Raw genomic sequence first — 14,402 nt, forward strand, 5'->3', positions numbered from 1 at the left:
CTCCTGCTTCTCTAGGTGCTGAGAGCCAGAGGCTTGCTAGGGAACAAAAGTGGGGACTCTCTCAAGGGGGTCAGACATGGATGTAGGGGCTCATGGGGAGGAGGCAGGGGCTCTTGTGTCCACATGGTGTCAGAAGGGCTCCCCCTCCCTTGAGGGAGGGGAGGGGTAATGGGACAGGTGGATGCCTGAGAGGAGGTTAGGAGGGTGAGGGGGGCATGCTCCATGGCCAGTGGTCAGTTTTTCTGCCCCTCAGAGGTGCCAGCCCTATTTATAAATTATTATAAAATTGGGATCATACTATTGCCATTTTTTGGAGGAACTAGATGGTCTAGAAATGTTTTTTCATGCTTTTAAATTTTCAACCCCTGAACCTCTCAGACCCCCGAGGGTCACGTTAACAGAGGTGAGCTCAAACGGGGTTGCAACATGAAGAATGTTGGGAACCACTTAAAGCTATTTCAATCTAAGGACCTAACACTTGCAGATATGAATCCCATTTACTTCACTGGTGAAATCCTGAGCTATTGAAATTAACAGGATTTTTGCTACTGACTCCGATAGGACCAGGATTTTAACCATGTGCATAAGTAAGTGTTTGCTGGAGCTGGTGCATATGAATTTCTTACGAACTTGACTGTTTCAGTTATTGGATAAACTCAAATAAACCCAAGTATCTTGTGTTTCTGTGTGTATCGGGGGGGGGGGTGCTCTTTTTCCTGCCTCACTGAAACATTTTAGGGGTGAATTAAAGTGAGATTTGGTCTCACTGGATTACTAGTGTGCTGGAACAAGACCAGATCTTGAGTTAATTCAATGCATTTAAAAGTAGCTCTGGAACACAACGCGCACACACACAAATACATAACAAATCTCTAGAAAAATTTATTTGTACCAGATATAATATAAACAGCTATTTTAGCTAGAAAAGTCTTCGGGCAAGTTATGTTTGAAAAAAATTAAATCTACTCTGCATATAAGTAGAGAGCCTAAAATTCCATCCACATCCTTTTCAATCATGATCAAAATACAATCTATTGTCAATAGGTACGAACAAAAATATACAGAAAAGCTTTTATCTAGAGGGTCACAGAATATGTTTCCCATTCTTGTAATGCTGTTTTTAAATGTAAATGGACATGAACATCTAGGTAGCATGCCTAGAAACAGGTTTAAAAAAAATGAAGTGTCCTTATCTTGTGTATTACTAAAAATATTTTAGCTGATTAAAGTGAAAAATGTTCACGGTAATGAATGCTTAAAAAAAAAATCTTGCACCACCGCCACCTTTATTTTTGCTGTAAAAGTAGCCAATGAATTAGAAACAAATGAGTTTTCAAATTAAACTTGCCAGCATTTTCATGGATTGAATATACAATTATGTGCAAAGCACCTCACACACCAATAGATTTTTTGGTAACAATAAATTGAAGTAAAATGTTTTCCCCAAATATACAATTTGAAAATAAAAATCACTCAGCCCTCTGCAAAATGTGAAGTTGTTTAAATTCAGATTTTATTTGTTAAATAACAAAAACATGAAAATCACAAAATTTAAAATATAATAATTTTAAAGATGAGAATCTTTACATTCACCTAAAGCCAAAGTAAACCACACTTCAGTATTTTAAGATTGCCTTAAAGTTGCCTTTTTTTAGTCTAAGGCCCCCTCTAGTGTTTGAAAAAATTATAATCCTGGCAAAGGAATAAACTTTGAGAAAGATGACTCAAAGAACTCTGAATGGGTCTTCCATTTTAGATAATAAAACATCCCATATTTGACTATATTTGCATATAATCATATCAGTGATACAGAATATGTAGCCATAGTTAAATATCTACAATTCTCCATGGATTTATAATGGTTACCTAAGCATTCATTATTCCCATTGCCAGTGGAGGTTTTTTTTGCTGTTTTTTTTCTTTTAAACTACCATCTTTAAACCCATTAACATATTACAATAAACATTTTTTTAAACTGACAAGTTTACTAGGTATTACTTGTTTTTGTTATGAAATGTATTTATTGATAAATGACCATTCCTCATGAAAAAAATGTTATGTTCACTTTTGCCCCCACAAAGTAAGTGTTTTAAAAAGTTTGTTTTCTTCCAAAAAAGTGACCTAAACAAACCGTCCATTAAATAAATTACTGACCTGTGGTAGAATAAAGAAATACTGTCCTCTTTATCAACAATATATCAGAAGTAAACGCAGAACCAATACAAAATCTGTGTTCCATGAAAGCAAAGCTCCAAAAGAAGAATATGGCACTTATATGGCCCGGGCACCATAAAAGTCCAGTGATTACTTTAAATAAAAAAAAAAAGTTTTCTGCATTGTCTTCATTCATGTTTGAAGTGAAACTGAATTGTTGGGGTTTGTTTTCAGTACTATGAGATTTGCATCAGTCACTAACATTTGTGCGAACAGGCGATATATCAAAACCCCAGCATTCATTGATGGGAAAAGAGATTAAGTCTAAACTTTCAGCCCTGCCCATACTACAAATTTTAACTGCTGAAACAGAGTAAAGGGCTTATAATGCAGAATGGCCCTTACTCAACTCTGGCAGTCACAAAAACAAAAAAACCACCACCCTATTCTTCGTGCTCTTCTCTTATGGCAATTAACAAATATAACATTTTATTTTTTTAACTTCTTTATATCTCAATTTCACACAAAATTTAAAGCTGAAAGCCACAGATGGTTGAAAAAACTTTGTAACCATTGCCATTAGACTTTCATTCAGGAAAGCATCTCTGTTTACAAAAGCACTAATTGTAATTGTATTGGCATTAAGCACATACTTACATTTAAGATGTGCTTACATTCCATTGAACCAGTGTTTTCCTGAATAAGGATGGACTTAAGCACATGCCTAAGTGTTTTTCTGAATTAGGACCTTAACCTCCTCATGGGCAACTAATACCTGTAGTCCCTTTGCATGCAAAACTCCCATTGATAGCAAAGAGATTTCCATGCTAAGAATGGTTACAAGATCAGACGTGGAGTTACTTAATTTGTGCAGTTTCAGTTTGGTAAAATATTCCTCTGGTTTTATCTTCAAAAGTGTGTCATCTGCAACTGTTACATGTTTAAAAAAGGTGTTTTGCTAAAAGAATACTCAGCTACAGAATTGATGATTAAATTATTTTAACTGTGGTCACAGAAATAGTTTAAAAATTAAAAAACTAAACATATTTGCAAATGTAACAGGATATGACATTTGTAGAAGTGCAGCACTTGTTTTGCCTAAGAATTTACAAAACTCATATCACTGGGAATTACTGCACTCGCATTTTACTCATACAATTTTATTGAAAAACCTATTTTGAAAGAAATCCATAAAACAAGTTATGAAAAATACTGAAGAGAAGCTTAGAATAGATATTTTTAAAAATGCTATTATAAATAAATCCAGCCAGGGTAATGGGGAGAGGTAGAAGATATTTAAACAGAAAATACAAAAAATATGTAAGTATATTTACATATAAATATATTTGAACATAAAAAATTGTCAAAAAAAACAACACCTAATGCTCTGATCCTGCATAAACATACACACCTGTTTAACTTCACGTCCTGTGAACATTTACATTGACTTCAAAAGGTCTACTAAGTGTGTAAAATATATCATGTGTCTAAGCCTCTTCAGAATCAGGGCCTTAGTTTGTAAAATTAAACATCCTATTGTGCTAAAACGTAAGATATCTGACTTAAATTTACAAAAATATTTTCCAAATATACTATTTACTGCTGCTTCTTTTTGCGAGCGCCTCTCTGATTTGGCGATCCAATTCACTTACTATATGGTCTTCATGGTTATACACACCTGTTCTCAACAATGTATCTCTCTCTTCTATCAGGCGAGTGAGATAATCATCCAAGCTTTCATTTAATTGTCTAGTATGAACACTACCCGCTCGCTCAACTGAAATATCTCTGGAATCTTGTGATTGTTTTTTGTCTTCTTGTTGCTTTAGCCTGACAATAAAAAAAGCACATCATACAAGTAGAGGACACATGGAAATTCTGTCTTGTATTAATGTTCTAAATGGATTTTTACTGAAATTTCTTACTGAAGTAGTGGAAATCACGGATTTTTTTTTTTTTAAGTAACACAAACTAACCCTTGGCTTGATTAAATTTAAAGGAAGCCTTTTGAATCTAAGAATACCTTAGATCACTTGTGTACATATTACCATGATTTCATCAAGGTTTTTGCATTGATAATACAGTTTAAAAACCCACATAAGTGACCAAGCTCAGATTTCAAAATTAGTGGAAGCATAATAATAATGGAGCATAACATTAGATATACTTAAAATATAAAGATGTGGGCCAAGAGGAGAGTTGAAAGAATCACCATTAGTGTAGCTTTTTATGAAGCAGTCCTGCTTAGAGTTGAGAGTAAAAAAGACTTGCTGCAGTATAAGCACAATCATGACAAAAACTGGTGATAGTGGCCTTTGGCATAGATTTTCTATAATACAAGACTGTTACATTTTATAAATGAGCGATTTTTTACCTCAGGGACACTAAACTGTGTTCTTTTACTGGATTGACAACCAATTAAAATTTGATTCAACTGAACCTTCCCCTATATTTTGAGGCAGAGGGAAAAATCCTACAAATGCTATAATACCTGTTCAGTTCATTTCTGATATCCTCCAGCTCTTTTCGCTCTGTTTTTCCCACTTCTTTCTCCTCTGCTGCCAAATAGCGCAGTCTCATGTGCTCCAGCTCTTGTTGCTGCTTTTTAAGGCGGGCCATAGCATTCTCTTGCTCACGCTAAGGGGAAAAAAATAATTTGACATTAAATATTACTGATTAAAAGTGCTAATTGTAACAAAGCTTACAGTGTTTCAGAATCCACAAGTAATAATATAGAAACAGTAACTAAGTAGCACAATGAGTCAATACAAAATATTTAGTGTATATATGAGATTAATTCTGATGTCAGTCACTGATGAAATAAGATTGAGGCAAAAGACTGCCTCAGTGAAGATCACACTAACCATTTGTCCGGAACAGACTGCAACCAAATCGGAGGCCAAAAGTACTAGCTCAAATAGTAGTAGAATATCCAAGGGGTATATTTTAGAGCTGATGTGCACGGGTCTGAAGTTTTTGCTTAAACTGAAAAACACAGACTACAGTCTTGAATACTGCTCAAGTAACTACAATAATGGGGGTTATATAAATACCTAGAAAGATAATTATAAGCACAAAAATTCAATACAGTGAGAAGTAAAATTTGAAAACTCTAAGTAGTTGTATGCGACTCTCTCTCCCTACTAGCTCTGCTATTCATAGCACCACAAAGTTTTGTTTGGCAGAGGTAATTTTATAGTGTGAAAAGATCTACTTTCTAAACTGGTGTCCAGTCTTAGGGCATGTCTACATGAACGTTTAGTTCGCTGCAAGCTGGGATGTGAATCTACCCCGCAACAGCCCGTCATACACTGTCATTATGGACCCTGTTGATGCACAAACAGATAGTGTGCTTTAATCTACTCCCATTTCAAAGCGGGTAGATCAAACCACATGAATGAACTGGACAGTTAAGGTGCTGGAGGCTAGTGTGGGATAGATTCACATGCCAGTTTGCCGCAAATTAAAGGTGCAAGCAGACAAGCACTTAGAAAGTCAGGCGTGAAAATCTAAAAATAGACCTAGATTTCTTCTTACATTTATTTAATTTTCAAACCCTGAATAAAAGCCCAGAGGGTCCAAAACAGAACAAAAATTAAACCTATACACAGTTTGTAAAAACTTGGTTCAATTCCTAAATGCATTTTTCAAATTCCCATAATGTAAAACATAGTGACTTGCCGAGCATCAAAGATTACATTTTATAGCAGCATCAGGGACAAAACCCAGTTCTTCTTGGTGATATTCAATTGCCTTAACAAGGACTATCCTTTCTTTTCCTGTTGTCTTCTGACTAATGCTCTACATAACCCTGCTTCATTCACTGCACACAGTCCATTCCGTGCACTGAAAGAGGCAGGGGTCCTGTAGGAAAAAACAGCATATGATCAGGTCATTAAATACTACATGTCATACTGCATGGTCCCCCTTAATTCTGGAATATCTTAACTTGTGCTTGCTTGACTTTGCAACATTTTACGTTTTTTTGCATCCGTTTTACTCTCCACTGTCTGACTTCATTAATAAAATCTATTTGCGCAGTATATGTAATTCACCAGTCCTGGCACCACTAGCAAACAGAAAAGAAGAGAAGAATTAGGAAAGGACAGGAACCTGTAGGAGCCAGCCACTGAAGAGAGTGTCCAAAAAGGAAAGAACAGATTTTGTAATGATTAGTAAATGAAGGAAGCAGCTACCGCAAATTTCCTCATGAAAGGGCTATGGCTTTCTTCCCATGAGCCAGCCGCTGACTTACAGGCTAGATGAATGTGAGCTTACTAAAGCAGAAGTAGTTTCCCTATTGACTTTCAGACTGGAGCAAAGGACAGTAAGTCTATTTTACTATATGGGCTTTGGACACAGTGAAAAATCCTGCCCCTACTGAAGTCAATGGGGCATTTATTAAATTAAATGGGGCAAAGACATCAGCCTATGGCCTCTTTTAAAATATCACACTACGAAACAGAGCACACGATCTGTAGAAGGGAACAGTACTTATAAGTCTCAGCATCCACATAATAAAGGCAAACTTCAGTAGAACAGAATAGGCAAAAAGGAGGAAGAGTAACGTCCTAATTAATGTGAAAGGCTCAGTTCAGTTGGGACAAAACTTCCAGAGTTGTTCAAAATCCTACTTTTGTCCAGAAGAACTGTAGGAAAGGTTCTCCTTAATGGTTAACGCTCCAAACTCATTTAATCTGCAGAAAGAGGTAAATGCATAAGAAAAAGTTACTTCAGTGGTAAGAACAAACAATGAGCATATCATCATGGGCTCAAATGGAGACTGGTACAAAGTCAGAAAGACCAGATTAAATTTGCATCTACGTAAGAAGGCAAAAGGCCAGTCTGATCATCTTGATTGCATACAAGTTTAGAAATACAGAGAGGAGGATCCAGTGTTTCTCCATATATCCTCAAACTCCTGGTGCTCCCACTTGAACCTGCAAGCAGCTTAGCTTTTGTGAAAAGAAGAGATAAAGAGAAAATAAAGTCAGTCTCCAATTAAGGCAGCGTTAAGATTAATACTCAAAGGAGGAAATAAGGCTGCATACAGAGACAGTGTTAAACCTTGGTTGTACAGTTTTGATTGGATTTCAGGAGATTATCCACCATCTGAATAGAATAAATCCAGAAGTTTCAGCCTCTCAGTCTCTAGAGTCTAGGGAAGTTCAAATAGCTGACCAGGTAGTCTTTCAGAAGACCCTCAACAACAGGAAATCTGAAGAGGTTTGATAGACAACTCCTTGAAACAGGTGTCTGGAATGCCCAACCACCTGATTTTCCTGTTGACACTACCTTAACAATGATAAAAGAGGTATAGAAGAACCTCACTTGACCATGGCAGTGAGAAGATTTGAGCTGCTAAACTATCTTTACTCAGTGTCTGGGAACAGGACTATTTTTGAGACTGCAGGGTACAGCCGTGTCTACCTTTGGAGTCTCCTTGAAGGCCAAGATCCTGGAGAGAACCTGTTGGTTTAAATCCTATTCCTTTGGCTTGAGAACTAGCCCAGATGTTGAAAGTTTCTTGTATACAGGAGATGACATTATGATGTTCTTTCAGCCCAGATCAGAATTCTGAACATCTCTGAAGAAGAAAAGAGCTCTAAGGGCCTCTCTCTTCTCTTTCAACCTGTATCGCAATACAAGTTTCCCCGTCGTTCTGTTCCAAAGGATTGTTATGGATTCTGGGGAAGGAGTAAATTTCTATAAGAAATATCCTATGGTCCTCAGGTCCAGCTATCTGATGCTTCAACTAAACTCCTTCTTTACTGCTGCTCCTGTCACATAAAAGGAACTCAGGTGGGTACTCCAGCCCCTCAATCTTGTTTCTCTCAAGATTCAGATTGTGCATGATTCTGGGGGAAACTTCACTTGAAGTAGATTATTGGGAAAAGTCCACCATCTCAGTAAACAAACAAGCTGGAAAGGTGGTATATAGAGTTAAGGTCTCTTCTTGGTAGTCCCCTCACAAGAGCAAAAAGGTCTGAAGGAGTTAGGAGTGAAGCCTGTCCATGCACAATATTATCCGTATTACCACAGAATATCATGAGGCACGGACGGTGAAGAAAGCATCAGATGGCTGTGAATGGAGTGAACAGAAGTATTCTGATTGTGTCCTTCAGTTTATGGAATGTGTCACCGAGGAGAATCACCTGCTTGAGGAGAGAACAAGATCTGGCATTTAGGTGGTCCAGGCTCCTCAAAAGGCAAGTATGAGCTTTTGCTGAGGTTCGGCATAAAGCTACGGTTTTGGAGAATTGAAAGAATCATGTTGGGGCCCTAGGAAGCACCCTGAAAAGAAGAAACATTATACAGAGATTATCTAAATAATGCAATACACTGATATCTTACCATTTAAGGCTGGCGAATACAATGACCAGGAGTTTCAGTGTCTTTGGAACAAAGACAGGATGAAAGGCAAGACAACATGCTAGCAGTATCATTTTGACAGCAAACAAAGAAAACTCAAGTGAGCTAGAAAGTGAAAGTACACATTTTTGATGTTGATGAACCAGAGACATCTTTGGCTGGGTGGAGACAAACTAGGGACAGGCTAGAAACCTCTAGATTCTTTTTTAGTCGAAAGTCTGGAGGTCCTCTTTTATGCTGGAATGCGCTAACAGCCCCCATGTCTAGAAGTTTCTTGATACAGAAAATCATGACTGCCAGTTTATAAGGGCCACAAATGAGGGACAAACAGAACAGCAGTCACAAATGGGGTCTGTGGAGGCCACTGTGAGGGAGACCTTGTGGAGAAATAAGGCCTACATGACACTCTCTTTGTCCTGCATTGGTCATTTCATACTGGCAGAGCAGGTTGCATCAGGCCTTCCAGCCTTGCAAGCAGGCTGAAGCAAAGCTTCACTGGAAGTGGAAGCAGGGCTGATATACATGTGGTGATTGTACAAAGCAATTTTCTCTGATTGGGCAGAGAACTGAGAGTGTGAGCTGCTACAATGTGGCTCTGGAGAGAGTTTAGTTTGAGTGTGCTGAAGTGCCTCCTGTCCATATAAACTGAGAATTGGTCTCCAAGAATCTTTTCTCCAATGACAGCTGTGGACAGTACTTCCCAGCAATGTCAAGATTAGTAAATTGGGTACAGTATAATTTCTGTGTAACACATTTCTGATCTAAGCAGATAAGCAAATTTTAACTAAACGTATTGCAATACAATCGTTCCGCTCAGTAGAAGACCAAGTCTGGCATATTTACTGCAAAGTCATTCTGTATTTCATTACTTTTGTGGGTTTATATTAGATACTTATCATAAAAACCATAAAAAATAAGCATCTTCATACCTTAAGAGGGTCAAACAAAACAATAATGTGAATTACCTGACTAGATATGTGACTGGAAGATGTACTTATGTTTTTAGCATTGTCCTTTTCTCCTTTTTCAACACTACTTTATCACAAATATCTAAGACCAACTTCCCCTAAAAAAATCCATAAAAGTACATGGGAAGTGATCCCATAGACTACAATGACAATTTATGGTGCATAATATAATTATGTAGTTTAAAATGCAAACCCACATTCTAAACTACATAATATTATTTACCCAACATAGCTATTTTTAATCCTTTGCAGTCTGTCATAATCTGTATGCTGAACATTATTATATGGAGATATACCTAACTCATAGAACTGGAAGGGACCTTGAAAGGTCATTGAGTCCAGTCCCCTGCCTTCACAGCAGGACCAAGTACCGTCCCTTATTTTTGCCCTAGATCCCTAAATGGCCCCCTCAAGGATTGAACTCACAACCCTGGGTTTAGCAGGCTGGTGCTCAAACCCCTGAGCTATCCCTCTCCCCCAAAAAACATTAATAAACCAACGTGATTTATGTAACATTCTGAACAAACAAAGTAGCTCCCCATATAATCCTTCAATAAAGGAAAAAGATGTCAAAGAACATAGATTATTTGTTTGATATGGATAGGAGAATTAGTATACAGTATGTGAAAATCATACTATGTATGATGCAATTCAAAGCTAAGACTTAGTATTAGATCAGATCAGAGGTCACAAAAATAATGGATCCTTTGTAAAACTCAGATTTTGGGGAGAGAGGGTGAAGGAAAGATTCTTTATCCATATTTGGTAATGAAAATTGCTGACCTTTATCAAAGGCTCTTTCAGATATCAAAACCACTTCTTCCAAATCACACTTTCCAATACCACATTATGCAGCAAGCTCCCTAATCATTGGTGCTAAAAGTAGTCTATTGTGTAGGCTCAATTTTAATGGAGTTTAGTGAAAAACATCTTCTGAAACCGGAAGATATTTAAATGATTCAGCATTCTCACCTTCATTTACAGTATCTATATTATGTACTATTCACACTTAATTGACAAAACAATATCAAAGTTAAATTTTTGCAGTTTCTATAATGTTAAATATTTTCAGTATAAATCTTCTACATATTAATATGAAATAGGAAAAAAGGTCTCAATTTTACATTGCCGAAATCATGACACTTGAACTGCCGCTGCAAAAATGTATACTGCCACTGATACTTTGAGGTAACACACTACTGCAAAGATTAATCCAAATATTAAATATCCTCTACCAGGGCTGCTGAACAAATTATATAGTGGGGGTGCTGAAAGCCATTGTAAACTCTGTATATAATGGAAATCTGAAGCCAGGGGACTTCCAGCACCCATAGTTCCAGCACCTATGTTCTCTACCAATTTATCTTAATTGGTAAAGCATGGTTAATACATTTAAAAAATGTATTTGAGCATTTCATTTGTAATACTCCTAACCTGAGGACAAATGGAAGAGTATTTTCAGGTCTGAAACTGCACTCATTGCTTACTGAGCTGTTGCTCTCCTCATGTGGCAAGATGTATGCTTTAGACAGATACTTTGCCTGGATGGGTAATTTTTATATTACATAATCAAATTTTGAAGTTTAAAATCTGAAGATTGTTACTGAGCACTGGAGCAGTCTAACTGGTTTCTCTAAATGGTTGGAAAAAATGTGAAACATTCCTGAAACGTATTTCCTCAGATGAATATCTGCTCCTCAGAGCAGAGAGCTACAGCTGCTGCAGGAACTGCAGAAAAGCCAGAGGAGCAGTAGTGTGGTAGGAGACAAAGGCTGATAGTGCCTCTGAACTGAAGGTACTCCTGGTCAGGTACGCCAGGCCACCAAATATTAACAGTCCCCAGTGCAACAGTGTGATAAGGTAACCTCAAAAAACCCAGATGCCCATGATGTCAGCAAACTACTTTTTTATGTTCACTGGTTATCTGGTCCAGCACCGTTCTATCACTCTCTTCACATCGACAGTCTCACTCTCCCTGCCTTTCATGCTGTTCTCTGTCCTTCCCTTCATTTTTCCTTCCTCTCCATCAATATTTATTTATTCCTTTTTCATGTTCCTATTCTCAGGTTAAACTCTGCACTCGTGATATTCCTCCTTACCCTACCAATGACCCCATATCACCACCAAGAAACCTCCCACCCCCCCAAATATGTATAGTTAACAAGAGGTGTGCCAATTGTCTGCGATTATTTACGCCTAGTATATTCTTCCCCCCGCATCCTTCATTTCTTTGTGTGTCTTGAGATTGCAAGCTCTTTGGGGCAGGAATGATATCTTCTTAATATTTGCACAGTACCTTTCACAATGGGGCTCTAAATAATGATTTTGGGCCTTTGGTACTACAGTAATTTAAACATTAATTAAATAATCAGTAATAAAGAAAAATAATCAGACTGTAAAAGACTCCCTTCATGCCGCCAGGTGCTCTAGTTAAGAGGCTCTTCAATCAAAAGAGTACAATCTTTATTTTGCCATAGCTGCCTATAAATCCAAAGGGGAGATGTAAACATACATACACTAGACTAAACAATGGCTAAATAGCAGCCACTATTCACTCTCCCACTCACACATACCATGCAAGTCTGTGGGAAAAAAATTACGATTGAAGCTAAGGAACTCAAGTAAAGTTTTCTGAAAATAACCCAGAGCTGACATGTCAGTAGGAGGGCCTGGATGGTTTCAAGACACAGTTTTTAACCAAGACTTGGACCTCCAACTGTTTTTTTTTTTAAAAACAAAGATTTACATCCCATCTTTGGCTAAATTACTTATAAATTAATCAAATTAATTACTCTGAGTGGATAAGCAGGAGGCTGGACAAGATAGAGTCGATGTCAGCCAATAAGGTCTGTGTTGTTTTAAACAAATCCATCAGTTCTGCTTTGAACAAATCCATAGAGTACAAATATGGTAAGAGACTTACATTGTACAATAAAACCTCTTATCACAAAATGTACATAATTCTAATTTAAACAAACATTGTTTTTGTTAATTTTCCAGATCAGAAAAGGGAGATTATCAGTCTTCAAAACTGACATAACACCGTTGTTAGTTACAGCTGCAATGGTAATATGTTGCATTATTTTTAAAGAATGATTTCTTGCATCACTCAAACATTTGTTAAATTTTACATCTCAAGCCTGCAAAGTCTTAAGCATGTGTGTAACTCAACACATGAATAGTTCCACTGACCTTAATGGCTCTACTTCCATGAGTAAAATTACACATGCCTAAATCTTTGCAGGATCTGGGTCTTAGTTGGTAAATTTTAAAGGCCAAGATTTTAAAACTTTGAGTTATAGAGAAAAAAATGCAAATGTGCACATTTTTTAATTTTTGGTCTTATTTGAGAGTAAAACATTTTGTTAAACAGTACAAATAAAAACTTACAGTACATATCTTCATGGAAAAAAGGGAACGGGCATGAGGGAGAAAGATCTGGGTGTCCTAGTGATAGAGTCTGGATTTTCAGACTTATTTTTTTAAAAACTTTACACACCAAGATCAAATCCATTAAAATGTATAATTTTGTAGTTTTCACACTTAGAGATGAGCCCATGTCACCAACGTCAGGGTGTGCTTCAGGTCTTTCTCTAGTTATAACTGGTATTATGTTTTATTATCCAAAAATTCCAGATAGAGAGAAATTAACAATTTCTTCCTTTTAATGTTCACACAAAATTTTCAAAGTTACGATTCACAAACTTCATTTTCTACAGAATATAAAGCCATCACAGCACTGTTCTAACATGACTAGTTCCCAAAGAAAAAGAAAATGCTATAATTAAGGAAACATTGACTTTTAAAATTGAAAATCAGAAGAAAAGAACATTTTGCTAAATACTCAGCTAGTTAATTTATGAAATAAAGAAGCATAATCGACTGTACTAGGTCACCTTTGAGTAATGGAAAGCTCTGTTTAAACAGTTCTTTGGCAATGGGCACAAAGCATTAGATCTCATTTCCAAGACTTACCAGCTGGGTTTTGTCATTAACATTTATTAACAATCTAAGATATGGCTTTCAACGTCTAATCCTCACTACACAAATGTTTTGTATAGTCCTCCAGAGGGCTTTGGTGTGACAAATTACTGGCACAGATTACAACCCTGTGGCTATTCACCCAAGGCAATACAAAATTAATATGGTACTAATCCAATTTAAACAAGAAATTGGATGAACTATTGCAATTGCACAAATCATCTGAACTAAAGCTGATGTGGAATTCCTGAAGCAACTAAATTTGCAAATTTATATTCAGGCACAGTACATGGGTTCCTGATCAGTTTTGCTTTTTTAATTTTTAACTGAATTTAAAGTGCCAGATTGACTAAGTACAGCATTAACAATAGTAGCATAAGCCTTACCACATTATTTCCCACAAAAAAGCCTCCATCTAATTTTAAGTGGACTACTTTCAGGGATAAAGTTTTAGGGGAGTATAATTTGGTCTTGCTGTCCACTCATTTAAATGGTTCAGATGTCTAACAAGGGTTTCTGTTGGTCCTGGATTGGAACTATTACTTTAAAGTTACCAAACTTATCAGCTAGTGATGGTTTTTGTCACTACCCATCTGGCATGACTTGAACCAGGGAACTAAAGGTGAAATGCATCTAACAGGAATCTAAAAAGCCTTTAAGGGAAAACAAACAAAAAGGCAGGACATTTTGGTGCTTCCTTTGGGAAAATCCAGTTTCTGGTGTGAAAAGATTAGAGAGGCGAATGATCACCCTTTTGTGCATAGGTATTTCAGAAATATTATGGGCCAAGTTCTGACACCTACAATAATTACATGAAAAGGAACAATCTGAGGATAGCACATAAAACTGAACCTTTGATTTTCTAGCGATCATCAAATATACATGGTGTTAATTTATTTGATTTTTCTGTAAGTTATAAATAAAGAG

General features: G+C 36.8%; 1 protein-coding gene across 5 annotated transcripts in view; it reads right to left on the reverse strand.

Moving 5' to 3' along the window:
* Nucleotides 1–1,491: 1,491 nt before the first annotated feature.
* Nucleotides 1,492–14,402, reverse strand: part of CEP120 (centrosomal protein 120) — a 78,145-nt gene continuing 65,234 nt past the window's right edge. For 4 of the 5 annotated variants that reach the window (XM_048849380.2, XM_048849382.2, XM_048849381.2 and 1 more), the window contains 2 exons: nucleotides 4,646–4,791; nucleotides 1,492–3,984 (listed from right to left, as the gene is read on the reverse strand). In XM_048849380.2, coding sequence (XP_048705337.1) covers nucleotides 3,747–3,984; nucleotides 4,646–4,791 — 384 coding nt within the window. In that variant the 3' untranslated portion in view covers nucleotides 1,492–3,746. Of the gene's footprint in view, nucleotides 3,985–4,645; nucleotides 4,792–14,402 lie in introns of those variants that run through there. The other variant, XM_048849383.2, reaches the window with a different exon arrangement.

This window comes from Caretta caretta, chromosome 5 (assembly GCF_965140235.1).
Source record: "Caretta caretta isolate rCarCar2 chromosome 5, rCarCar1.hap1, whole genome shotgun sequence".
In the NCBI taxonomy this organism is placed as follows: Eukaryota; Metazoa; Chordata; order Testudines; family Cheloniidae; genus Caretta; species Caretta caretta.